At 42.1% G+C, this 27,796-nt stretch overlaps 1 protein-coding gene across 2 annotated transcripts in view; it reads left to right on the top strand.

Annotated features, from left to right (window-relative positions):
* tspoap1 (TSPO associated protein 1) overlaps window positions 1-27,796 on the top strand; it is a 63,491-nt gene that overhangs the window by 18,366 nt on the left and 17,329 nt on the right. Inside the window, exons 3-19 of one of the 2 annotated variants that reach the window (XM_084028112.1) lie at window positions 6,732-6,839; window positions 7,167-7,295; window positions 8,661-8,837; window positions 9,508-9,699; window positions 16,364-16,531; window positions 18,477-18,560; window positions 18,708-18,797; window positions 19,045-19,167; window positions 19,260-19,364; window positions 19,545-19,595; window positions 20,160-20,192; window positions 22,858-23,038; window positions 23,446-23,535; window positions 24,020-24,225; window positions 26,395-26,501; window positions 26,598-26,707; window positions 26,866-27,741. In XM_084028112.1, the coding sequence (XP_083884238.1) occupies window positions 6,732-6,839; window positions 7,167-7,295; window positions 8,661-8,837; window positions 9,508-9,699; window positions 16,364-16,531; window positions 18,477-18,560; window positions 18,708-18,797; window positions 19,045-19,167; window positions 19,260-19,364; window positions 19,545-19,595; window positions 20,160-20,192; window positions 22,858-23,038; window positions 23,446-23,535; window positions 24,020-24,225; window positions 26,395-26,501; window positions 26,598-26,707; window positions 26,866-27,741 (2,830 nt within the window). Of the gene's footprint in view, window positions 1-6,731; window positions 6,840-7,166; window positions 7,296-8,660; window positions 8,838-9,507; window positions 9,700-16,363; window positions 16,532-18,476; window positions 18,561-18,707; window positions 18,798-19,044; window positions 19,168-19,259; window positions 19,365-19,544; window positions 19,596-20,159; window positions 20,193-20,567; window positions 20,589-22,857; window positions 23,039-23,445; window positions 23,536-24,019; window positions 24,226-26,394; window positions 26,502-26,597; window positions 26,708-26,865; window positions 27,742-27,796 lie in introns of both variants that reach the window. The other variant, XM_084028113.1, reaches the window with a different exon arrangement.

The following is a 27,796-nucleotide window of genomic DNA, read 5'->3' as shown; positions in this document are numbered from 1 at the left end:
ATGGTATATAATGCTCAGTTCGTAACCATCGGTTGTACACTACTTTTCAGGATGAATTGTGGGATACGTTGATTCCTCCTTTGCTTGTGTTTTGTCTCTTTCCAGTGCGTTGAACTCTCAGTGTCACCTCAAGAAAGTCTGGAAAAACTTGAATGCAACACATAGTGCTTAGTTTTATTTACTGGTAATGCTAATAAAACACTTTGAAGCTTGGAAAAGTTTAGCCTCAATCTAGCTGTTACTGCATTAGCGCTGTTTTATGCTTTGAGGGACCTATTCAGCCAATGAAACATACATTTTTTTATTATTTCCTTATTAGACTCAATAACTGTTTATATCTCATTCTGTGTGCCTTTTCCTTCTAACCTCACGTACTGATATCCTCTGAACAGTTTTATAAGCTCCAAATAAGACTTGTCATAAACAGAGAGTGGCCAATTTAATATGAAGATTGCTTCTCGACTTCAGAGCTTGCAGTAAAATGCCACAAGCAAGGGCATCATTTCCAGAAAACCTAAACCATTTTCATTTATCCTTAGAGACACATAAAATTTCAACTGACCCAGATAATCACGAGGCAATTCAGCCTGCTCTCTTCACAAAGATCAGTCTTGTCAGTGCCAGCTAAGCTAAGTTGTAGATATGGAGACTTAGCAACAAGGCACTTGTTTTTTTGCAATAGCACAGTTGTTGCTGATTTTCATTCTCTATGTTCCCACCATCATTTGAGTATTAGCACATGGCTCTCACTGACACTGGTGGATGGCCGCTGCAGCATCAGCAGATACTGCGACCGTGACCTCACAGCCAGGAAACACCTTGGCAGCCAGGATGTGGGAGATGCAGCAGAGGCTGATGGGTTTGCCCTCGCTGTTCCTTCCCCTGCACATTGCATTTACTAACAAGGCCAGTAGCATATGTTGCTGCTGGAACCACCTACTGTGTCGCCAAATTGTGACGGCCCTGTGATGATCGTTTGTCCTTCAGTCTACTTAGCATCGTCCCTTTCACAAGTGGAAGCTGCGACATTGCTCGATTATCTCAATTAGTGTCCTTCTCACATTGAAATCTGCTGATGTTAATGGGATAAGGGCTTCTGTCTGAAAAGCTGTTTTACGCACCTGAAAGTTTAACCTTCGCTGTATGAAGAATCTGATGAAGTCAAAGTGATTCATCTCCTCTTCTTAGGTGGGAAAAGCACCAGAGAATGTTATAAAAGGGGACCCAGAGATCTGAAATGCATTTTTCGAGTACCTATCTTCCGTATGGTGACGTTTTTCTGAGTGAAACAGGATAGACAGGCAGGAATTTGATTTCATTGTTCAAAAGTTCACCGATGCAGAATATGGATGGATGTCATGATATTTGATGAAATCGGTTGGTACTACTGATAAACACGAGTCATATTTCGTTTTCCAGGACGAAAAAGATTTTGGAATTTGAGTGAAATATTTACCAAATATATAGTTATCTTTGTAATTTTTTCGGCATATGTTTTTAAAATATGTGCACAATTTGACCAGCGACGTGATCTCAAAGGGTTAAAACATTTTTTTTTAATTTCAGCTCTTTTTAATAAGTTATAAATGCAAACAAAAACTTTTATTTCTCATCTTTACAATCAAATAGAATAATCAACTTTCCTATATTGACAGGTGTTGATACAGTGAAAGATTAAATACTTTGAAAGTATTGTACGTGATGATGGGTTGTAGGACCTGCAGGCTGTAGGCACTATCATTATAGCAAGCGCTGTGTGTGTGTGTGTGTGTGTGTGTGTGTGTGTGTGTGTGTGTGTGTGTGTGTGTGTGTGTGTGTGTGTGTGTGTGTGTGTGTGTGTGTGTGTGCCCGTGTGCCCGCATTTTATAATCAGCACTCGCTTCAGTTGTCTGCTTCTTTTCACGATGACTGCAGACGGATTCAAACAGAGCGCAGGGAGACGGCTCCATTAGGCCCGTCTGCCCTGCCCAAGGCTCAGGCTCTCCTGACAGACGTTTGTGTGGAGACCCCTGGCCTCCTGCTACGGAGTTACATCTGCCTCGCTGACTGAGCCAGGCCCGTATATATGAAAACAGCCCTGCTGCGAGAGAGGAGAGCTGGCTGAATGCTAATACACTGGCCTCCAGTGGACCTCACCACCTGCAGCCCTTTTCTGTGGCAGCAACAGAAGGATGCGGGGCAAGTTTCTAGCCTGTAAGAAATCGGCATTACCTCATGCCTAAAGAAAAGCCTCTGGTGTATTTCAGTGTCATTCCCGGGGAACAATTACAAGACGTGGACGCACTCCAAGATCATTAGAATCCGAATGGAGGGCGGCGGAGGCTGAGTTCACTCCGGCTGGCCTTCTTTTGAGGTGATTGATTGGGCTTTTGCATCGTCGCCCTCAGAGGAAGGCTGGGACATTGGGACCGACTCCTTTAACTGATGGCAAAATAACTCTCAAGGACACAAACATTCATTGGAGAGCCGTCGAGGCATTAAAGAGCGTTTGCTGTTGAGTAAAGGCACCATTAAATCTCTTAAATCCAAAGCCCTAGTTGTGTTTGGGCATCACTTCAATGACATTTAGTGGTGTTGTGTGTCCTTTTGTTTTTCTTTGCTATAGCAATAATAAAGTAACCTAGAGACAGTTTATATACGTATTCCATTCATTTTTTTGCTACTTTTCCTGTGTAACATAGGACTTGCTGTAGTTCAAAGTCTTCATTACTATTCTCAGCGTTATCTTACAGATTACTGCCTCATTGTTTTCTGATCCACTCCCATTTGCTCTACTGTCAGAGCTGTCATGAAGTCTGCTGCTGTGCTGGTAATTCAACACTTTGTGCTGCTGCTTCATGTGAAAAGCTTTCCATTGGGATTCAAACCTCCTGTTTCTTTAATAGTCACCATAGTTACAATCAAGACACTCTCCGTCTTATTTTCTTACTGTTTTTATTTAGAACTTGGTCCTATTTATCTATTTTAAGTGCTTAAATTTGTTTTTACTCACTGCTATAGTGTGTTTTTTTCTTTCCTAATGTATATTGATTTTACAGCGCTTCAAGACAATAACAACTGAACTTGTAAACCACTGAAAAATTTTCGGCAGATCAGTGAAATCTTTCAAGAGAGTAGTGGAAGAGAAGCAGCCACAGTCAACTGTGTGGATGATGAAGTTTGGGCAACACTTCTTGATGCCAAACCTTTAATTTTACAATTCTTGTGTTGTAGAAAAGCATGTGTCCTTTCTGATCACGTCTGATTACTACATGCTGCAGGTGTCTCAAAAGGACATTCTATATATGGATTACTTCATTTTCTGGTTCCTTTATATTCCCACTATCTGGTATAAATGTCAGAACTTTTTTCTGATGCTCAAGTACAGTGTCATTTTCTTTGGAATATTTAGTGATAGGAGTAAATTGTTTCATGACAATCAATCATTTTCATATTGAAAACAAGAACCATGACATTTGAATAGATTTTGCGAATTTACCAGATATTTTGACTTTTTCTTATTACGGTACAAGAGATGAATCAAACAAAGACTGTCGAATAAGCAGCATCCCTAAATAAATGAATGTATCATCAGCAAAGCAAGCGGTCATGAAGTGCTGTTCATACACTTTTAGGACAAGCTATACACTTTTGTGTGCAGCTTCTCTATGTGGCCTAATTCATCATCTAAGCAGGGTGAGGAGAGAGATTCTCACACACTGTTTCATGGGGTTATTGTGTTGGTCAGTGTCTGGATGTTAACCACGGACCGGACCACAATGAGTGTTAAGGTTTTTGCAGCTGATCCTGACCAGGGACATTAGTGGATTGACGGATTAATTATAGTACATTCTTGTTCATGTTTTAAAAATCTAAATAAATTTGAGTTTAGTTTCTACAAAGCATCAAGATTAAGACCCAAAACAAACATTTTTATTCAGCTTACTTAATTAATTAATAATAACTAAATTGTAAAGTGAGAAAACACAGAAAATTTTTTATTGTTGTTATTGCAATCAGTTCAGTCAGTTTCCTGTGACATATTCAAAATAAATTCCACCCTGTGTTTGAATGTTCGAATGCAAATTGATTGAATGGCTTTTGCGACCGGATATTGTATAAAAAATTAGGCTTGATTTCATGGACTTCTTATGGACATAAATTTAATGTTTATTGTTGTTAAAGCTTCGTCTCTATTTGACATCGTCTATGTCAATACATTTATGCGCAGTCACGCTTATATATAATTAAATGACATTGTGCCTTACAGGATCTTAGCAGGTGCCAAAATATGTCCAAAAGAGATCACTCAAGTTTAAGGAGGATGAACTTGCTGAGTCAATGCCTCTATCGACTACAAATGTCGTCCATGAAGCATTTTTTTTGCCTACAGTGTCAAATAGTGATCACGTTTTTGCTTTGACTGCAAGCTTTTCACAACTAATTGAGACCGAATTGGACATTTACTTAAACATGCGGTTATTTTAGGAGAGGGCTGCTTGTCTAGCCATGGCCAATGATTGTTCTTTTATAGCTGCATTGTGTCACTCGTCGTAAAATGTTACTACTCTGGAAGTTTGTGCAGATCATTTATTTCCTGTCTACAGTTTTAATTTATTCTTTTTTTTTTGTAAATTATATTCCTCACCGGATCATGTGTCAATGATTTCATTCAAAATATTTAGTCTCTGTATTGTCTTGTAGAAACATATGGTATTTCTGGCACTAGTTTGTACTCCATTAACTAGATATTCAGGCAGGATGTCCAGTGTAACCATCACAAACGTACTGGGAGATGAACACACTGGAGCCTCAGCTGCTGGTTCAGTAAACAGCTGGTCATTAGTGTTGACTTAAAGAACAGGTAGAGTGGGATTAAAACCCTCCAGGGAGCCACCAGATCGCCCATCAGCTGCAGTTACCAAGACGACATAATCTCACGTGATTTTTAGACCGCACCACTCCTCAGGATGTTTCATGTAACATCACTTTTTTTGTGCTGTTAGAAATGTGTGATTGTGGCAGAGGGCCAGTCCAGGTTAGTAATGAGATCCCAAGAGGATTATGGAGACGGTTTACAGTTGTTCCACATGTGGAACCATCTGAGATTACGTGGTCTACTACTGTTGAGGCACTTCCTGTTGCATCTGTCTTTGGATCCTGCAGTAGCTGGTGGACTTGCAGACTAACGGCTAACATGAGGCAGTATCATTTAACGTAATATGTAAGAAGTGGACGTAGTCATGGTGACCCATTGGTTTGTGGACTATGCTTTTGAACCACAGAGTTTGGCATTTTGGCCATCACCATCTTGCAATGTTTGCAACCAGTGAAGGAAGTGACCATATTTGGATTGTGGAGGAGTGACGGGTGGATCTGATGAACTCGAGCAGTAGAACGGCTCCTTACTGGATCTGGATCCATCTGGCTTCCGGTGTGAAGTTGTTAACAAACTAACTCAAGATCAACTACAGCTACAGCATTGTAGTGTGGTAGTGATGGTATCTGTCAATCATATGGTAGCCCCGCCCTAAAGCATCCCTTCTGTTCTGGTCTATTTTACTCTAAATGGATCATAATTTACTAAATGAACATCATGCTGTATCGAAGAACACTTGAGACTAGAGATTAAGACCATAAACTCATGTTTACAATGTTTACTTATAATAAACAAGAGAGAAGTAGGGTCATTTTCATACAATCAGACTTCTTTTTGCAACCAGAGTTGTCGCCCCCTGATGTGCGGTAGACAGAATGCAATTTTAAGGCACTTTAATTTGGCTTTGCCTATCAAAACCGCAGGTACCCGCCTCGGCAGTATTACCTTTTTTTTTTTGTTTGTCTGTGTCTCACTCTGAGGACAAACCCTGCCCTCCAGCTTATCTGTTCACCCTGTCTGCCCATCTGCTCTCACTGCAGCCAGTTACATTCCTGTGTGCCAGGTCTACTGTGACTTCCGAGCCTTCGGGCTCATTTAGTGCATCCCTGTCACAGAGGCAGGGTGCCACCATTGCTATTGAACTGAAGACCAATCAGAGGTTTCCACCGCTTCCAGGTTTCCTCATCCACATGGACGACAATCACCAGATTGACAATCTGCCACGTTGAATGTCTGCCACCACATCTATGCTGCTTTATTGAGCATGTCCCTCTACTAATATTATGTGTAACGCACAATAAAATCTCGTATTTCAGTATATGACAACTGCCTGCAGCCATTTAATATACACTGGGTCTGAAAAGTATTTTTTAGGAAATAGTTTAATGCTTTTCTCAGTTCTTTATTTCTAAGCAAACAGCTGCAATGTCCACCATCGCCTTAAGGCGCAGACCTGAAGATGAGTTAATCGGTACTTCTGTCCGCTTTGAAAGAGCATTTGCAAGGAGGTGCATGTTAACATAGGGTGTAGATTGATGACCAAAAAAAAGTAATTTCATTTTAAAAATCTGAATCCTCTGTATTGCGATCTGTCTCTTGCTCTGTCTCTCCCTCCCCTCTCTTCATAGCTCTTCATGAGAGCAGAGCCAGCAGTGATTGAGTTGGTCTAATGAAAAGCCTTTTCAGTGGGCTGTCATCTGTTAGCCACCATCAATAGATAGCCCTGTGTAAACATTGGCTGAGGGAAGCTCTCGAGAAATGAAACTTGATCCCATGTTTCACTCTTGGGTGGGGAATAGATACAGATACTCATGATGTTTCGTTTTTAGAAGCCAGTGCATTAGTTGGTAAACTCTGAATCTGTGTTTTTCAGAATGGTACTGACTATGGCTTCCTGGTGCGTCAGAACTCTGAACTCCTGCGAGCCCTCGATGAGCTGGAGAAGACTTGTTCCACACTGAGGGAGGAGAACGGCCTGCTGGTACGTCTAAAAATAACAGAGTTTGTAGTCCCGACTGAAGGCTTCCTAGGAAGTAGGGCAGGTGCACAGGAAGGTTTTTAACATGCATTGTTCCAGTTAGGTGCTGTTACTTGCTGTTGTTCAGTTTCTAAATAGATTCAATCAAGGTGTCTCTTCTTCTGAATCTCCACGACACAAACAGATGACACAAAACTGCCAGTGAATCCCTGAATAAGCCATCCGGAATAGTTATTTTTTGCAACTTTTTTGCCTGGCTTTGCTGCTGTTTGTGTTAGTATTTGCTGCAGGCATTGTCTGATGATTATTTTTTGTTTCCCTCGTGTTTAGCGGAAAAGCAGCGCCCCAGAGACTGAGGAGAAGGTCAGGCGGCTGAGGAGGAAGAACACAGAGCTGTCTGTTCTCGCGAAGAGGCTTGAGGAGAGAGCTCGCAAACTGCAAGAGGCCAACCTCCGAGTGGTAAACGGCACAAATACAACACCTCGAACAGTTTCACAGCCAACTGCGTCTCCCAGCGTTTTTGCCCTCGCTGTCACACAGATGCTGTGGAGCGACTCTTTATCAAGCGCCGCATCCAAATCACCATATCACCAAAATGTCTGGTAATGAGTCGAATGGAGTTCAGCGCATGATGAAGAGCAGCCTTGTTGAGAAATAAGGGGATCCTTTTGAATAATTTAATACATCTCTAGAATAGCTACAAGAACTCCACTTTCAGTAGGAAGTCTCTTGAGATGTAATATATCTACAAAAGACACGCAGCAAAAAATACGCACATTCCTCACTGTCTGGCTCGGTGTCATGAAGGGCAGTGAAAAATAGAGCCTGATTTAATAAATATAGAATTATATAAAGAAGGACTGACCTTTGGTGTAATAATGTGTATACATATACAGTATATATCTCTGAAAATATTTTTCCTCACACAATGAAAGGCATTCAATTTGTTTTATTGGGATAATATCACAAACAAAATTATTTAGCCAGGGTAATGACATTTTCATATCATCATCATCAGTACCTCTACATAGACATTAATATCAACCACTGATTTTCAGATTTAGTATGAAACATGTAATCATAAGTTGCAAATTAGATAAAACCTCTGATTGAATCCCTCAGCGTATGCAGAAGCTTGTTAAACATCTAACTGAGAAGGAGGAAGGCAGAAAAGACCACACAAACAAGACAATAAGCTCAAGAATATACAGTAGCTTCAGCAAAAATCTCTGATTTCTTTTAAATATTATATATAATAATACAATCAGATATTGTGTTATCTGTAGCATTTGAAGCAGGCTGTCCTGTAGACCAGTAGTGAAGAATACAGTCGTCCACCAAGCTAATTAAAGGACCACCTACCTCTGTCCACGCTGTTGTTCTCAGTGCACCTGTTCACCAGGCTCCCCTCGTCTCCTGCTGCTCAATGAACAGCAGAGCAACGTCGCTCTGATAAATCTACACCAGCACAAAGTTTAAAGACTTGTAAGAGCTCAGCAGCATTTATTCAACTTTATGGACCGAATCTAATCATAGTATTTGACTTCCTTACATGGGTCTATAATGGGGTTTATAATGCTGCTCCAGTCTGATTTTCTAGCTGTTCTTTGCTGATCTTTGACTATAATCACTGTCTTTAGCAGGACAGTTCTATTAGCTCTGACTTCCCTACAGCACCTGTCAATACAGGGAATGTACTTATAATGTTAGAAGACCTTGGTTCATGTAAAAGTTTGAATAATACTCAGTTAAAATCTAACTCTACCTCTATGAAGTCCTACCAGGTGACATATTGACACATATTTCCTTCTTGCTCTCCTGCAGGTGAATTCCCCGTCCCTGATGAGACCCGGCTCAGTGGAGCAGTACAAGAGGGCGTTTGCCCGTCAGCGAGCTCGTGACCTTGCCCAGCACGCCGATGCGCTGCTATCTAAGGACAAAGAGATCGCTGCCCTACAACAAGAGTGCAGAGAGCTGGAGGCCCGGCAGGGAAACATAAAGGTACTTCTAACACAACTCCATTAACTTGAGCTTTGGTCACTGATGGGACTTGGGCTCATGGTGTCTCTTTTTAACTTATCTCTGATCTTCATTGACCTCCCAAGTTCTTTTTGCCCAAGTCCTCCACCGATCACTCACTCATCATCCCTGCCGCAAGCTCGCTCTCTGCTGGACAACATGGGTACTACTCATCCTAACTCCCTCCTAAGCCCTTATTACAAAGGCTGCGTCACTGCTGCTGACTAGATGACAGTGCAGGAATAGGCTGCCTTTCTGAGTGCCTGTTTTTAATTACTGGTCCAGTTACTCAAGAGTTCATTCTCCTCCATGTGAACATCTGCCGGGTTTAATAATGAAGGGGCATACAGAGTAAGCTGTCTATTGATCTAGTGACAGTGTCAGTGCTGGATGACATGTTCAACCGCAACACGTTCCTCAAGGGGGGCATAGAGGGAGGGTGTAGTGGCTTTCTCAACTTGAATGGGACCTTTTAGGTATAATGTTGGTGTCCACAACTCAGAATCCGTTGTACTGCATGTTTTTATTTATGCAGTGTCCCATCTGACTGCTATATCTACTTCTGTTTTCATTATAGGGATTCCTTAAACTCAATTCTGGAGAAAATTGACAGTCTCATGGTGGGCTTTGATGCATGTTTCTGTGTCTGCAGGGCTCCCCTCTTCCATCTGGCAGAGTGGAATTTGAGAGGCTTCTCAGGGAGTCTCAGAGGGAGGTGCTCCGTCTCCAGAGGCAGCTGTCGGTCACATCATCCAGACAGAGGCACGACCATAGTCCCCAACCTGGTGGCCCAGACATGTGTGAGGAAATGGAGGAGGAGGAGGAGGAGGAGGAGGAAGATCAGGTAAAGTCATCCCACACAACTCTACACTGACCCCTGTTGGTCCTCATCGATTTATATATATTATATATAAATATATTTATATATATATATATTTATATAAGGGGACAATTTCAGTTAAACTGATGACATCAAGTCAACTGTACTTGATGTTGAAATAGCAGCTAATGATCAAATTCTGCCATATTTGCTGCATTATAGGTTCTTTATTGATTTATTGATACTAAAATAATGCACGTACTGTAATAGAGGTCAGCATAAATGTGGAAAAATGAACACAGTATTTGTCAGGATGTGAACACAAACGAACACAGACCACATCATGTTTTGACACCAGTGATGATCCTGTCGGTACTACATTGCAGTACAACTTTGCTTGTGAATGTAAAATGTGGCCTGCTGAGGTTTTCTGAAGCCTAGTGTATGTTTATGTTGGCATGGATGCTGTTTTGCTGTGTTATATAATGGCTTGTCGTTGCACCCGATACTAATCTGCCACAAGCCATAATGAGATGATTCCCTGCCTTTAACTTGGGCCCGAGTAAAGATACCAAAGTCGCACACTCTGATCCTCGCTTCATTTAATGCTGATCTTCTTCTCTTGGTTCAGTTCTTAGAAACAGTTCTTCACCGGAGAAGTGATGCACAGATTTATCAGTCGCTGGCCAAAAAGTATAAAAAATGCACATACTGTATATAATAAATAGGTTATTTAAAGCAGAAAATATATTATTTGTCACCAATAATATGTTTAATGGTGTCCCTGAGGGCTGCAATGTCTGTGCATTAATATCAGTTTCCATCACTTAAAGGTATGCATCTTATTTCTTATTTTTGTAATATTCTCCAGTAGAGTAATTTCTCTGCCTGTGAAACTCAAACGAGAATGCCGATTGTGGTAATCTCTCGCTTGTGGGTCGCACACACGCACTCCCAGAGGCACGCGCACACACAGAAAGGGGCCATGTTGTGTGAACTCTAATCCCCTCTAACAACAGAATGGTACAGTCCAGTAATCCGCTCTCTGTTGCTGTGGCAGCGGTGAGAGGGTTTTGGGTGGTAGGTAAGACTCCAGCAGCACCGGAGACTTTTCTATCTCGCCCTGCTCTGGATAACTAGCAGGCCGAGGGAAGCCTTGACGTTGCCACAGATCACACGAAAGGGGTAGGTCTTTTTCTGCGTTTTGTTGTCTCTGTGTGTCGGTCGCAGTGCTCCATTATAGCAGCTCTCCTTGGATTCCCTCATACGCGTCTGCTTGGGTGTGAGCCTGAAGCCCTGCAGGACTCAAAGTTGACTTAACGCTGAAAACTAATCAGTGTCATGGCGAATCAGGAGTGTGAGAGAATTGGCTCAAGGCGGCTGTTGCATTCGTCTTGGATGTTAAAATCACCAGCTTATTCTGAAAGATTATTAGTATGTTGCATGTCGCCGGTCGCTGTAACAGAATGACTTGCAGCTAAGGAGGATTTTTCTTTTAGGTCTCAAAGCTGTAGTTTTTTAATATTAATTTCAGCAAATCCTTTGCTAAATCCCAGCCATGTCTGTGATGGACTGCCACTTTCTTACAAATTAGAAAAACAGGACATGCATGAGGCCTAGTCAAGGGCAGCCCGCTTTTATAACAGGGGTATTTTGGAGCTTCCAGATGCAGATTTTGGACGGGCCAACTTAGTGACAGGGTGGTAGAGCGTTTGATTGGTGGACATCGATATGCTCCGTATTAAAAAGAAAATCAACGGCCAGGCCAATCCATTAAGGTGCTTTTAAAAGAAATGATCCAGTTACCCGTTTCAGTAGTCTGCAGGGATTACACCAATGTGCTTATGGCATTCAGGGCCTGCTGAATGGGATCTGACCCTGCTTTAGTACACATGGGCCTAAGGTGTACTTGATCCTTTAGTATATATGGACCACATCAGTTTGAAGTGTGTACGATGGCACGTCACAGTGCAAAAAAGTGTGCACGTAGAGGTGGGCCTCTACCTCACCTACAAAAACACATTCAGAGGCAGCTGCTTTGGTCTGACATGAGGTCAGACCTAAGACAAGGCTGCATCCTTCATCAGGCCAATTATTGATAATGATTAATTAATAATACACCTGGATGGAAGCATTTACTTTATTTATTTAGACTTATTATGTTTTCTGCATTCACTATTAATTCTTTGGATCAGTTTTGTCATACCTCCTCAGTCCCATTCACCTTCAAAGTAATGTTTTTATTCTACTTTGACTGAGAAGCAAACAGTCACTTAATGCAAATTCTAATAATAACCGTCTGAATTTCAATAAAGATGTACGTTTGCAGAGAGCACAGGCGTAGACAGACAGGAGAAGGTGTTTCTGGTTTGTGTATTGAACTAGTGTTCTCTGTCGATCCCTTAGGACATATAGACATGTCATGACTCAGTGAAGCCAAAAGACAAAACAAGATGCCTCCATCAGTTATAGTCTGAACTTTATCGTAAATCTATATGGCAATAAAACGGCAAGGGAATGCAAATCATTCAATCAAGCTGGAAACGGCTGTCGAAAGCCTCATGTCAGACAATTACATACGTTTATACTGTATGAAAGCAAACAGGTGCACGCCTGTAAAATGTTACAGCCTATATGCACTCTAATAGCATCAACAAATCATATTTATAGCACTCGCATCTGGCTTGGCAGCTCATCATTTACCATTGATCTGTAGAATACGAATGCCCGGTAGCTGTAATTTAGTTATTGGTTGCAGTGTCAGATAAGTATTGACCCAACACCTTTTCACTCAGAGCTCCAACCAGGTTTTGTCCTACCAAATTATTCTCAATGATTCTCATTTCCCTCCATTCTGTATTCGACTGCAGAGTGTGTTATTAATGCTATTTCTGCAGCACAGGGCATCCAAACAATCTGTTATGATATTCTCATAAATATCTCAGTGTGTGGTATTCATCACACTTTGAGTTCAGTGGAATTGAATAATAACACACTTAATAACCAGAACATCTTTGCCTGATGCATGCAACATTGACTGGTTGGTTGATAATTCATATTCAATGAAACACTAACAGGGACACAATACATCAATGCATGGCTTAATGAGAGGCTTCAACAGCAGGAACCAGCTATGCACTTTTAAAATCTAAAAACAAAATCCAAACAATAAGCTGTGCTCTGTATTCAATCCTTAAACATTGACCTCCTTAAAGTGTTTTATTACAGCTGTTCAGATGCTAAATAGTGTTATATTAATGCAACTGTTTCTTTTAATTTATGATAGATGGTATTTTAAAACGCTGACTGTGACAAGTTTAAAGCCAATGCAAGTCCAAACATACATGAATGTTTAATTTACTAGATGATTTATCTTTAAAATGTATTTTAGTCACACACATTCATGCTCACACCTTCGTTAAAATATCATTAAATATTCCTCAATTGTTAAAAGTAGTTCAAGGTGGCATTTCCTCTGTTTGGTGGCAGCCTTAAAACAGCTGGTGATTCTTTCCTTCACTAGTTCAAGTGAATGTGATGCTGATGATGATGTTTGTCCCTGTTGTTTTAGATATTTTTCCTGTTCAAATTAAAATCCAAATAAATAAAAACAGCACTCTTCAAAATGGGTAAGAATTAATAGAATATGCATCAACAATTAATTAAAATCGTCCTCTTGAAATCACCTGAACACCGATTTATGTACCCAGAATGGGACTATACCACTCCCCAGACATGAGGTGAATTTATGTTGTTTTTAATGTTGGTAGCCATTTTTGTAGTCCTTCAACACATACTCTTTTAGCTCATGTATTTTTGACTATGCAATATCACTAAATAAAAATGATTCCTTAGCTAATAGTTGAGCAATAACACAATATTTTGGTTCCTAAATTTTTGTTTTGTTGCTGTACGTACATGGGACTTGCAAGAATGTCAAAATGGATTACCGCCTTTGCTCAGTGTGCCATTTGAATGTGTTGCCTCAGTTGATATTTTTTTTTATTATAAATTGTCCAAATAAGAAAAAAAGAATTGCACAGTGACCAAGTAAAATCTGTAAAACATGCGCTGCTCGATGGGTCACACTAAGTTTTGTAAGGTTAGTGTGTTGGCACATAAACCTTTTGAAATAATTCATAAAAGCCTAAGCCTTGATCTAATGCTCTCTATGACAGTCCCTTTATTCCTCATAACATTGTATAAATGAGGCATTATATAATATTCCCTCTCTGTGCTCATCCGTCAAAACCATGCCGGAATTATATCACATGTCGCCTGAACCCTGATTACGTTTGCTTTGAGCTCTCACTTTCCCTTTGCTCTTTTAAAGGATCTCACCTGGAGACCGATAGCATCGTGTAACGCTCGGTATCATGTGTTGTCACTATGAGTCACCTGTTCTAGAAGTAGTGAAGCTGAATCAGGTTTGATGTTGGGAAATGATGTGTTTTGTTCAAAGTTGCATCTGGATTTTACCCCTTATGGGTCACTCCCACCTCGGCACGTGGCGGCCGTGTTGTCGTGGTGAACTCCACACACTTAAGCCAAATCAACGGGTGTGAAGTGCTACCCGCTAATTAAGAATCACAAGAAGACAAACTGGTTTAACCATGACCGACCAATAGAAGGTGGGCATCAGGAGCCTGGATGCGATGAGAGGTTAATGAGCACTAAACAGACATAAATCAGCAGAGGACTTGTTTAAAGCCCTGATTCCTATGCACTGTTTTTGTACAGGGGCCAATGGAATTAGTGCCTCCTGCTGGCCTTTCATCACCATTACTAACACCATCTGGTCTCCCATCCAACAGATAAACCAGGGACAGCCCCGCTTCACTTTACAGACATGACACTGATGTGGTGCTAAAAAGTCACAGTGGCTCTGAGGTCCTCTGCATCCACCGTGTGATGGAGTCAGAAAACGTAGTGGTGGTAGTAATGCAGAGGGGAGAATTAAAGGGGGGCTGGGATTGGCATCTTGTGGTGCATAAAGTGTCACGTTACACCGACGAGAAGAAGCTTCCTCCTTTATGAAAAGTCATTGGCAGGTGGCTTTCACTGACAGTTTTGTGGTTTCTAAAAATAACGATGACCCAGTCAAGACAGAATTCTTGTCATGTTTTAGTTTTTTCACTGCAACTACAAAGGGATTACAACTCTTTCTTAATCTTAAATCCCTCCACAACATCTCGAGTCCAACATCACAGATTCACTGTTTCAAGGGTGAATCGGTTGGTAGGTTTTTCAGCGGCGCAATCAACTGTCAAAGCTCTTGTTAGGGAATAGAGAAATGTAAAACAAACCATACTGTGGTTCCTGAGTATATCTCAGGGTGTGTTTCTCCATTGACTCTTTAATGACAATGTCATCATACTGAAGACTGATTGACTAAACTATTTTCAACAGAATCTTTACATTTTTGCAAAATATTAAATAGGCATTGCGCCCTGTGATAGACTGGCGTCCTGTCCAGGGTGTACCCTGCCTTCACCCAATGACAGCTGGGATCGGCTCCAGCCCCCCCACAACCCTGAATACAGGATAAGTGGTAGACGATGGATGGATGGATGGAATAGCCATTGCAGGTTATTGCTACATTTGCTAGATTTGGGACTAGAATTTGTAAATTTGCAACCAATGGAAACTTTGACAGCAGTAGGAACAACAAGTATTATACACACTTTCTTTTGATAAACACTCTATTTGATTAATATGCATTAATGCTTTTATTTAGGTGACTGATTTGACAGTATCTGACGTTTCTTTCACAAGCATGAACTGTGCCTGATGTCTCCCGGTGATGTGGCTAACGAGGTAAAATAAGGGAGAGATCCCCTTCACAGCACGTGGCAGAGCGTCTTTGATCCTGTTATTGGGTCGTGGCTTTGGCTGCACTAGCACAGTTCTACTTTGAGCATAAGTAGGTTTGCTCTAAAATTAGATACTGATTCCTGACTCTTAACCCTTAACCAATGTCAGCCTGTACACCCCCCCCCCATTCCCCATTCCCCCGCCAAAACTGGATCCAAGTTAGAAAAATCATACATCAATAAAAAATAGCTAAGAAAAGCAGCCTGCTGTGAAACAATTCAAGCCATTGCCCCCAACCTAATTAGAAAGAACAGGCTTGCTGCTCATGTGATGTAGTCCAGGGGATTCCCCCTGGATTATTCTTTGATTGTGGTTGGACCACTGGGAAGGAGGCTTGCGACTAATCCCTCACTCACAGTAGGGGGTGTAACATTGAGTGTTACTGTACAGTTTAACAGTCATACACTTGCTCCCATATCAGTGCTTCAGTAGTAGATCACCGCAAAGTGAAAAATACACATTTCCCCTCTCACCTGCAGTGCTGTTTATCAATCTACATAGTTTTGGAGTTGCCTGGAACTATATGGCACTCAAAATTAATATATATGGAAAACTCAATAGTCTTCCTCCAGGAGGGTTCTAATGGTATACCACGGTATTAAAATTGATGGGTATCATATCTTCTGCATTTGCTCATCTACAGTGTTGAAAAGTAAGTGAGTGTGTGAGTTAAAGGTACAGAACAGTTCACTAAACATGCTACAGTGATGCTAACAGCTAAACAAACAATGCTTCAGTTATGTAACGTTTTAAAGTTAGTTCAGGATTACATCTGTGCATAAGAAGTGACTGACTGCATGATTGTCCCTGTCAGGTTGTAGGAGAGACCCCGTGTGTGGTATTAGATGAAGCTCCATCCAGGTGTGAGAAGACTCCCGGAGAGGAGGAGGAGTCGGGGCTGCGAGTAACGCCCCAACCGGGCCTCAGCCCGACCCCCTCCAACCAGGAGGAACACACAGAGGAGCAGCACCTACAGTTTCTGGTGAGAGCATCCATTACTTCACTCAGCTGACACACCATTATGACACTGTCACGTAGTACAACATTTTTTATATATTCAGCGCTAAATTACCACATCCTGTTTTTGGTATTTTTGGTAATTTTGGTATTAAAGCCTATTAAATATTACTTTCATGAGGACAAAAATACTCAGTAAAGCAATCCTGTAATACAAACTGTCAGTAGTATTCAACATAATTCAATAGAATGCAACAATTCTGGTTGTTTTGTGTGAAATCAGAGGGTGGTGATGCATTGAGTTACTCAATGTCAGCGGCGGAGCTTCCAAATCAATGATTTCCTCCTGACAGTGGTTCATGAGGGCCCTACACTGCTCTTAGCAGCAATAACGTCATATTGTGCCTGATTGCAGGTATCTAACCATCCACTTTGTGTTTTCATGTGAAAATGATGCTTGAATTCAGTGCTGCGACTGAGCCGCCACTGAAGAGAAAGCTACGGTCTGATTTGTTATGTAATGCAGCGGGATTATTTTGAGCTTGTCCTCTGGAAACAGAAGAGTAGCACATTGCCCTTGCTGATTCTACAAGTGGGTCTCAAGGCTTAAATAGACCATATTCCCTCTGAGCTGCGTCGACTTTCTTAGTCGGTTTGGAAAATGGAGTTTACAGACATGATCTGATGATGTGAGAACTGCTGATCCAGCAGCATTAGTATCAGTAAGAGTCTCCTCACCCTTCTCTGAGCCGTGCACATGACGAAGAAGATCATATCTGCTCAACCCTCACTGCTCTCACTGATGTGTTAGTAGCATTTTGAAAAGCTGGCAGTTTTGTGACAGTGAGAAGAAGCCATATTTAATGTTCAGTCCTGCTGCAATTGACTCCAAAGTTATTTGGTTACATGGTTTGCTGAAATTCATCATTTCTGCATGCACCATTTTCTCATTTTGCTAATGTTCTAATTAAAACCTGCATAATTCTGGAGGTAGTGAGCAAGTATACCATTTAAGTAAGTTTGTGTTATGCTGTGCATCATTACATTTGAAACTGAAGAGTACACAGTCTGTCTGCACACGACGTAATGATAAAATAGGTTAAATGTAGTTTGAATGTTTTAATCCTTTTTGGATCATAAGTGGTGAAGTCTAGGGCCATCATTGGGTCAAAATAAACAAAATTCCAATACTTTGATCTATGATTTTATTTTTTTTTACTTAATCCCATTCATAGTGTACTTTCAATTCATGAAAGTGAATTGAAACATTTCGGTCGCCTTAAAAATGTCTTCTGCAGCCTTTCCACCCTTTCGTGTCACTTCTGATTGCAAAAAAAAGGCGACTGCTTCCAAACTGTGCTCCACAAACCAATGAGTGTCGTCGTGGTCATGACTTCAGTCTATGCTCCGTTTGTATAGTGGACACATGGTGGTGTCCACCAAGTGTCTTTGTTGATTTTGAAACAGCCGCCAGCCTTTTGAATTTCCACTCGTGCTTGCTTGATAACTGTAGTTCAGGCGTGTGTGACCGGTACACAAAGAAGCAGATCAGACCTGGTGGTCTGCAATTAGCCTGTCTGTGTTGTAGCTTCCCCCCACACAGTCACAGCAGTAATACATGATTGAGGTCCATGCTGAAATAAGCTGATTTCTCCTACGCTGCTCCTGCATGTAAGCTGCATTTAGAATAATTAAAGGATGCTAAGCTTTGTAATACCTCACTGCAATCGTATCAGAGGTCAATATGGAAACCAAAGCCAATGTATTCCTCATTACAAAATGTAAATGCAAACCAGTTGTCACTATATTACATGGTGTGTTTCATGGCTTTTCCTCTTATACAGTATATCCTGCTCTTTTTTTGAGACTTTGTTCAGTTTAAAACCACTTACAACAATAGATCTAGTTTTGAGCCACGTTAGATTTCAAAATAAGGATATAACGGTTCTTTTTGCTTTGTTTTCACTCAGGAAAGTGAGCTGAGCAAGAAGAGAAAAGAATGTGAAAACCTTGAGCATGAAGTAAAGAAGCGACAGAAGAGATGTCTGGATTTGGTGAGCTGTCTCCTTGTTCCCGTATTTGCTTCTCACATGCTCTCTGTCCAGTCTGCTTTAAGCATTATGGTGGTGGACATAAGGATGACTGGGAAGACGTGGATTTCCCCAGCTTTATCTGAACTTTGTCCTTTGGTTTTGTAACAGGAAAGCCAGCTTGAGGATGAGCGAGGCAAAAATGAGCAACTAAAGGAGGAGGCGGATCTCCTCAGGAGGAAGGCACAGCTGCTCGACCAGGTCAGTGCCTCCCTGGCCTGTCCACTCTTTAAAGGAAGGCGATGTTTAGCTGTCTTTTCTCTCTATAAAGTCGGTCTCGGTTTCATATTGCTGTCAGTTGTGATAATATTTTACTCACAAACATAATGGCTAATAGGCCAAGCAAGACAAGTCATGTAGGTGTGGAGTAAAGTCTCCAAATAACCAAGAGGAATGATGAGCAGAGGAGTGACCTAGAATTCTCCTTTCTCCTGCTGTTGTTGGACAGACTCGGGCTGAGAATGAGGAGCTGAGGGAAGATCTCTCTGAAGTGACCGCTCAACACAATTCAGTTCTCGAGGAGAACCAGAGACTCCGTGCCAAACTGGAGAACCTAGAGCAGGTCCTAAAGGTACTGCTCGGCTCAGATACTCTGGATTATTACCACTCCTCATCCCCCTACTGTGATAAAATGCCTTCTGATTTATTCTTCGTTCTTCACAGCATATGCGAGAGGTCGCCGAGCGAAGGCAGCAGCTGGAATTGGAACATGAGCAGGCACTGGCTATCCTTAAGTTCAAACAGGATGAAATCAAACGGTTACAGCGGGTAGGAATCATACAGCCTCTTCACTTCACATATTCAGCCTCATCACCGGTGGCTTTGTCCAGCAGGAGGCAACCTTTGGGCACCAATAAAGCAGCATTTGTCAACAGAGCTCTCTATGTTGGAGTTTTATGAGCAAACAACCAACATAACACTGAATTTAATGTCTTTTTTAATCCTCAGGCTCAGTTATACGCCAAGAGGGAGCATGAAGGAGTGGTTCAGATGCTGGAGGTGAGTTCTTTTTGCACCAGTGTGACCAACAAATGCATCATTTATTCACCACACATCACTTTTTTTCTGCTTTTTAACTGTAAAGCCCAGAGTAGCTTTCAAGAATGTACAATGACTTACCAAGACAAACATCTAAGGTGCCAGAGTTCATTAAAGTCACACAAGTGGGTGAACTCATTTATAAAGAGAGGAGGAGTATGTTTCAGACTTCCTCATTGTTTCTCTCTTGTACTAGTGAATTTCTGTCTGATATATGAAAAATATCATCTCTGTATTTAGTAGACAAAAGACAGCCCGTTGCCTCTGAGGCAGCTCTTTATTCTTATCTAAACACCTGGCACAGAAGCTGTTGCAGAAAACACTAGTATTTTTATAGCACTCATGCGCCGAGAAAACCGTTTGAACAGATGGCTTCTCCGCTGCCCTGATGCTGCTGATTTTGAGTGATGGGGGGGGAAAAGAAAGTAAAAAGTCCTACACACTTGATGACTGTATACGTCTGCTGCCTGTGCTCCATTGTTCACACTGTGCATTTTGCTAAACAAAGTGTGTATTTTATTTTAGGAGTTGATTCAGCTTGTGTTGCGGAGGGAGCTGGTAGAGTATAGTTGCTCCTGTTTTTAAAACAACCTATTTCCTTCCCCTTGCCTTGTTTCTCTCACTTTCTGTCTCTATTTAAACCCAAAGCATCACAGGAGAAAGTGTCTTTCCCTCTCGAGAACCAGAGCGGTGTTGCCAAGTCAACACGCTGCCTTTTTGTGAGATTAAACAGGATATCTGTGCTCATTCAACAGGCAGGTGTTGGCTGCCGAGGGCCAAAGACACATTCTAGTGATACTGGCTCCTGACAGGATTGTGTTTTGGACCTGGACTCAGACTGCTGTGCTTTAACTTTATTAATATGATTTGACTTATCTGGCTCATTGTCTCACGGCATGTGTTTCCTTTGTGTGTTATCTTTCTGCTAACCAGAATACACTGGACTGCATGCAGGTATTGTTGACCTTTAGCTTGCTGGGCCAAACTGTTTCCCTTCCTGCCACTAAACCCCCCTCGCCCCCTGTAGATAGAACCACCAAACCTCAATTACTGAAATGTGAGTGCCTCACGTTGACAGTTTTGTTCATATAGTTAGATTGACAGCAGGAGAAACATCCCTGCAGTGATTATTAGAAAACAGTATTCCACAAATGCTTCATGTAGCCACAAGGGCCCATTTGATGCTGGTGCAAGTCATTAGCATGAGGACAGATAACGGTGTATCTGTGGCACAATTATCGTGCCCAGCTATACTGAGTACACTTATCTGGCTGGCTTGTTATTTGATCTATTATATTGAGCAGATTGTCACTGAGTCGGATGGCACTTTGTAATGGAGTATTCAATTGAGGTTCATAAGTGATTCCTCTCTGCATTTTTAAAACTCATTAGCACCTCAGCTCAGTGTTGCTAGAAAACAACTGTCTGCAGGCGAGGCGTCACATAGGTGAAAGCCAAGAGTGAACAGGAAATGTTGTTCAGACAGTTTTTCGAGCGGAGGCTTTTGTCAGATCGGCCTGCCAGGAAACTCCCGCCGCAACCTGAAGTGAAATTAGCCACATATAGAAACTCAGCTGAGATGAACCTCTGTAGTGTTCTGGCAAATAACTCCACTGTCTAGTGGCTTTGTTGAAGTGAACGCTCCGTGAAGCAGAATATGTAGCTTCTCATAAACTACTGTATGTTTCCCCTCCAGCTCAGGTTTTTACTCTTGTTTCCGATCTCCCCAGAAAACTACCTGCCTTTGTTTCCCTCCCTTTTTCTTTCGACTGAACCTGTAATGCTGTCATTTGTGTGTGAAGCTTATAACAAATGTTTCACTGATGGTTTATATTGTCTGTCCTGCAGAAAGTACTTCATGTATTATTTATACCTTACATACGCAGCAATATGATTACTGTAAGTTGTATGCTGATTGTGTTGTACCATCTGTCCTTCCACCAAAACAATCAGAACTGTGTGAGATCAGGTGTAAAATTAGTTTTTATCTATTATAAAAACAAAACATTTTCCATAGTAAGCAAGTTAATGTCTGTATAGGCATAACAATGTTCTGCATGACACAGATTTTTTTTAAATACATATATAAATACACAGCAGCACACATAAGAAAACGAGATCATGAGAAGACAAAATAGAAAACAAACAAAAAAGGTGGTGAGAAAACACTCACACTGATCATTTGAAATCACCCGTTTTAATCATACAAGCGTAATGACAAACAAACAGCGGTCCCAGGACTTTCAGGGTGTTTCCAAGTGGTAATATGGTTCATATTGAAGTGCAAAAAGGGCCGTGTGGATTAAATTAGTTCAGTGATGATAGAAATAATACAAAATAGTTAGAATTAGGAATTAAACACTATTTCAATCATAATTCTGCTGTAATTTACTTACTTATAACACATTATGACACAGCAGTGTTTGCTTTGTGATGCGTTTCAAGAATAAAACATGAACAGCTGATTTTTTTTAAGGTAGAGAGGAGGCTGTGACACAGAGGATTAATGAGTCCCGGTAATCTCATGTGTCTCTCATAAACAGGTCAAATGGCGAGTCATAGCCGACCTGTCACTTGTGTGTAGAGGTGTGTGAGGTTACTTTGTAGCAGCTTGGTAGCGTGATTGACTGAAGGTTAACAATGCAGATGGTCGTGCGTAGTGGCGCTGTGCTCTGATGCAGCGGATTTATCAGCGTATCTGTCCTGCTGCCTTCAGATGGTTGCAGGAGTTTATACCACACGGTATAAAACAGCTGTAGAAACTGTTAGAATCACTCATATTCTTTTATTGATTCATGCAGACTGCTTTATCAGCATTAAATATTATTTTATTAATGCCAATTTAAACTCATCTGCTGTTTGGAAAGTGTTAAATTAATAAATAAATTGTTGATTGACTGCTGCCGACCAAAATACCCCACAGACCAGCAAAGCAAATGTCGAGTTCAGGAAAATACCAAGCAGTCAGAGAACGCTGGTCTTTGCGCCTCCATGAAAATCGGGCCCACATGGTAAAATCCACATCCTCCACATGACTGAGGTGTAAAACCCTGAAGATTCACTTAAAGCACAAATCCATGTTAACATAAGCCCCTGTGTTCAAACACTTAACCAACCAATAAAGAAAGATCTGAGCTCACTTGCTTGTTTATTTAGCCAGCTGGTTAAAAACGGTGTTTTTACTACATGGCTGTTTTTCCTCTCTGTTCCGCCGTGTGTGCAGTCTAAGGTACGAGACCTGGAGGACAAATGTCGCAGCCAGAGCGAACAGTTTGGCTTGCTGTCCCAGGAGTTGGAGAAGTTTCGACTGCAGGCCTCCAAGGTGGACCTGGCCGGCACTAGCCTCCTTAACAACCCCAGCCTCTCTGTTCTGACCAATGGAGTGGGCCTGACTACGGAGCGAGGTGAGCCACATGACCTCGACATGAACTCCCATCCCAAAAGTGCTTAAAAAGGGATTTCGATGATTAATTTGTAATATTTACGTTTTGTTTTCTTGGATTCTTGCATTTCCAAAGGTAAATCCTGTCACCAAGCTCGGTTTGGGCAGCATCCCAATCCATGTTAAACTGACCTATCTGCCTTTTATTCATTCTTCTCTAACGTCAACTCAATCTCTTACATTTCAGCTGTTTATACTTATAAGGGCCATGTATTTTAACTTAAAACAATGTGTTTAAAATATCCTTTATAACATCATCCCAGCCACAACTGCCTTGAACGTAACAACAGTGTGACTCCAGTCCAAATCGTTTCCCACTGTATGTATCCAGCCAACCTCTTTCTCCTTACACTGTTCATGTGTTTTTAGACTGCACTGGGGGCTCATGGGATATGGTGTCTCTGGGTGAGATAGCCTTCTGGAGTCTCGAGGGAGGTGACACTCTCTCCTGCCCTGAGGGTAATGATCCGCTCGGTACTCTTTCCGTCTCTGTTACTCATAGTATGTGTTGGCCACTGTCACAAAAGCACGGCATGTCCGAACCCGTCATCTCACCCACTCGTCACAGTGTAGCACCGTCTGCAATGCAGCATCGACTGCAAAGCAATGCCGTCCCTGCAATGCAGCACCGTCTGCAATGCTCACCATCTCATGAGGGTCAGTGCTCGTGGGCTGGTGTGAGAAAATGTAGCAGTTAAGCCCGCTTAACAGGGCTGGTGTGACACACAGTGCCACAAGGTAGTGGGACCTCTGACCTCAGACAGATGGAGACAGGATTTTTCCTCCACTGTTTAATCAGCCAGGTTCAACCTTGAGCCTCCTGCATGTCAACCAGTGACCTCACCCACCTCGCTGCTCATGGATTCCACCAGTTTAACCAGTGACGGTGTTGTCTGTTGAAGTCGTGGATTATGTATTATCCTCTTCTCCTCTCTCATGCTAGATGTGGCCACCGCGCTGCGGCTGGGCGCCACCCCCCACGCTGCAGGCCTGTCCAGGGTGGAGCGCTCGCCTGTCACGAAGCATCGAGAGCTGCCCACCATCAGTGTCAGCAAGTCAGGCTCTTCCTCCAGCAAGTCAGAGACCACGCACCTCAGCCCCAAGTCTGAGACCCACCTCAGTCCCCACAAATCAAGCCCAACACACGAGGTACCAGCCGTGGCAATCACTTGTTACTCATTTCAGAATGCATTCTTTACTCATCATTTATCAGGAAAAAACTAAATTGAATTAGTCATTAGTCAGTGATATGTAATTTGCATGTGAATTAGTAATTCAGCGTACGCCACCTTGCATATTATGATACAGTTTGTAGGTAGGGCTTAAAATGATCCATTTGAAGGCTATTTAAAAGCTATTCTTAATCTCTGCTAGCCAAAATTCATACTCTTGAAATGCCGTTTCAGCTCAACTTCAAAGGGATAGTCTGAACTGTTTGAAGTGGGGTTTTATGAGGTACTTCTTCATAGTCATTGTATAACTACAGTAGAAGGCAGTCAGCAGACAGGAATAAAGCAATATACCGCTGTAGACGGGGCAGCAGCAAAACATATGATAGAATTTTATTTTATTAAAATATACCCTTTTTATCAGTTAAGTATATTTTGCTTTAAAGCAACTTGTCAAAGCATGACTTTATCCTAATGGATGAATGGTGCAAATGCAGAATGCAACATGTACTTTTTATCTCTTATTAAGAAAGCCAAAATCATAAGTTAATACATTTACATCAAATTTCAGTCAATTCAGCTCTTACCAGTTCTGTTTCTCAAAGGTTTATGTATTGGGCCAATGCCAGAAGGTGGCCATAGTACTGATATATATCTTATAGGTTCAGCAGTCAAAGTACTGATGTTCATCAAAAGAATCTGGTGACTCTACAGTTCCCTGCAGTCTGACGGCGGTGAAAATATTCTAAATATAGCACACTCTTAAAATGATATTGATTTTTTAGGTCGACCTTTCTTTTAGGTGTCTAAAGTAAGTTTTGCCGCTGCCAAAATCCACAACAATACATTGCTTTGCTGCCTCGCCTATAGTCTGTTTCTCCAAACTGAAGCCGTGCTGTCCGCCACCGTAACACACTGATACCTCATTCAACTTCAAAATAATGTTCACCCAGGTTATATCATTGTGTAGGGCTCCTGCCTGCAGCTCTTCTGCTTTCTTTGATTCCACATAGAAAGGCAGATTGCTCACCAAGATTACCAAAACGTCAATGCACGATCACATTGATTGTGTGGATTTAATGGATTAAAAAGCCCTCCTTAACCTCCTTGCATCTCACGAGAGCACAGCCTGTAGTTGAATATGCTCAGGCTTCCTCTGCTCAGTCATTAGACATGTTATTTGGCTCTGTGACGCCACAATGTAGTATTTTTTTTTATGCCCTGTCTGCAAAGAGTCAGTGTCTAGTCTCTCATGGCCAATAGTTTGGTGGTCTTATAATCTAGTCACTCGTCCACCCACATTTCAATAAAGCTCATATTTAGTGAGATAATCCGTTGGCCACTGTGGATTATGAAGGTTATATAGTAGTAGTTGTAAGTGATTATCCTTAAAAAGGTTTTCCCAGGGAGCTATAAATATACAAGCCCTCATATTGGACTGTGTGTAACTACTATGAATGAACCTCAGGTGTCGAGTTGATTCTCTACTAACAACAGTGACTCATTGATATTAAATCACCATATAATAGAAGTATCAGTTTACAATATCTTCACATTCATCAAGTAGCTCATAGCTAATTCTGTATTTACAGTAAATATATATTTTTATACAGAAACATGTTAAAGTCGACCTCTAATGCTCCTTTTGTGGTTCATACGTGTATTTCAGGTTACTTCTAGAACATGTTTACATGCTTTAATACTCAAACGCTTTATTTTTCCATCCTGGCTGTGCTGCTGCAGCTCTTCTCACCATCTCTCTGGAGCGTTTGATATTATGCAAATGTCTTACTTGGTGACATCACTACTTTATTGAATAAAAGGCAAGATTTCAATTAACGCGTTTTAAGCAGTTCAGGAGCAGTGTTTGTGTGGGGAGGGTAACTCCCTTTGAACGTGGACTTGAAGCTTTGACTCTCTGGAAACCTCTTACACACAAAAATCTATATAACACACTCAAGGAAATAGGAAAAGGTCTCTAATAAGTTGCACTGAAAAAAGCCATTTTAATGAGTCGGCTTGTTTATTTCTACAATTCATTTACTTCTGCTTTTAATATTAAAAAAAAAAACTTAAAATGTCCCTTTCACACAGTTTTTGGATAGCCTAAATGTCCAGGTAATTCACCCTGTGTTCGTGGTGTTCTCAGGTGGACACCGCCAGTGAAGTGGAGGAGCTGGACATTGACGTAGCTCCTGCACCTTACACAGCCAGCAGAGGAGCGGCAAAGCTTCAGGTTTTCATTGCAAGATACAGGTCAGTGCCAAACATAGGCAAGAGTTATCTTACGATGTCATTGTTATTTCATATGTTCATTTTTAAAAGACATCTCTGTGTGTAAACTTTCCACAGTTATAATCCATATGATGGCCCCAACGACAACCCTGAAGTAGAGCTTCCACTCACAGCTGGAGAATACATCTACGTGTACGGAGACATGGATGATGATGGCTTCTATGAAGGTAAATCTGGAGTTCATATTGTCGCATCTGCAGTAGGGGTGGGATGACAGAGGATTTTATTGCAGATCGGGATAAAGAGCACTCGCACATTAAATTGGTTTTGATGAATTTCCAATATCGTGAAAGCAATTAGCGTTTTTTAATGTGGCTCCTTACAGGCGAGCTGATGGATGGACGGAGAGGGCTGGTCCCCTCTAATTTCGTGGAACGTGTATCGGACGACGACGTCATGAGCTCTCACCATCCAGAGACGGGGGACATGACCCAAAACTCCCTGCTAGACAGCAGCCTGCACAGTGCCAGCCACCAGCATCACCTCCACGCGGGCGTCAGCACCTCAGAAAGGACAGAGGTCCCTGCCGCCTCTGGCCCTGCCTCAGCCCCCTCAGATTCAGCATCGGCCTTGGCTGTCCCAGCCCCCCTCACCAACGGCCTGGACTTGGATTTGGAGGAGGTGGGTGTGGACATTGTGCCTTACCCACGTAAGCTCACCCTCATCAAGCAGCTTGCCAAGAGCATCATCATCGGCTGGGACCCTCCGTTGGTGCCGGCTGGGTGGGGCAATGTGTGGAGCTATAATGTGTATGTGGACCAGGAGCTGCGGCTCAATGTGCCCTTCGGTTCCCAGACCAAAGCGGTGCTGGAGCGGTTGGACATAAACCTCAAGGCCTACCGCGTGTCAGTGCAAAGCCTGACAGAGAAAGGCCCCTCGGACCAGCTGCGCTGCAGCATGCTGGTCGGCCGGGACGTTTGTGTGGCGCCCACGCAGCTGCGTGTGGAGAGGATCACTGCCACCTCTGCCAACCTGACCTGGCTGCCCAGCAACAGTAACTATGTGCACATTGTGTCCTTGAACGAGGAGGAGTGTGAGCTGGTGAAGGCTGGCTGCTGCTCGCTGTGCCTCAACAACCTCTTGCCCAGCCTGCAGTACACCGTCAAAGTGGAGGCGCGGCCACACCGCACGCCATGGGAGTTACCTGTGGAGCGGCGGGAGCACAGAAGCGCTACAATCACCTTCACCACCCTGATGGCAGGTCAGGATTTAGTATTTTATCTCATATCTGAACTAACCACACTCAGACACATAGT

Source organism: Eutrigla gurnardus, assembly GCF_963514095.1.
Source record: "Eutrigla gurnardus genome assembly, chromosome: 15".
Lineage (NCBI taxonomy): Eukaryota > Metazoa > Chordata > Actinopteri > Perciformes > Triglidae > Eutrigla > Eutrigla gurnardus.
The sequence above is the reverse complement of the archived record's forward strand: the minus strand, read 5'-3'. Positions and strand labels throughout refer to the sequence as shown.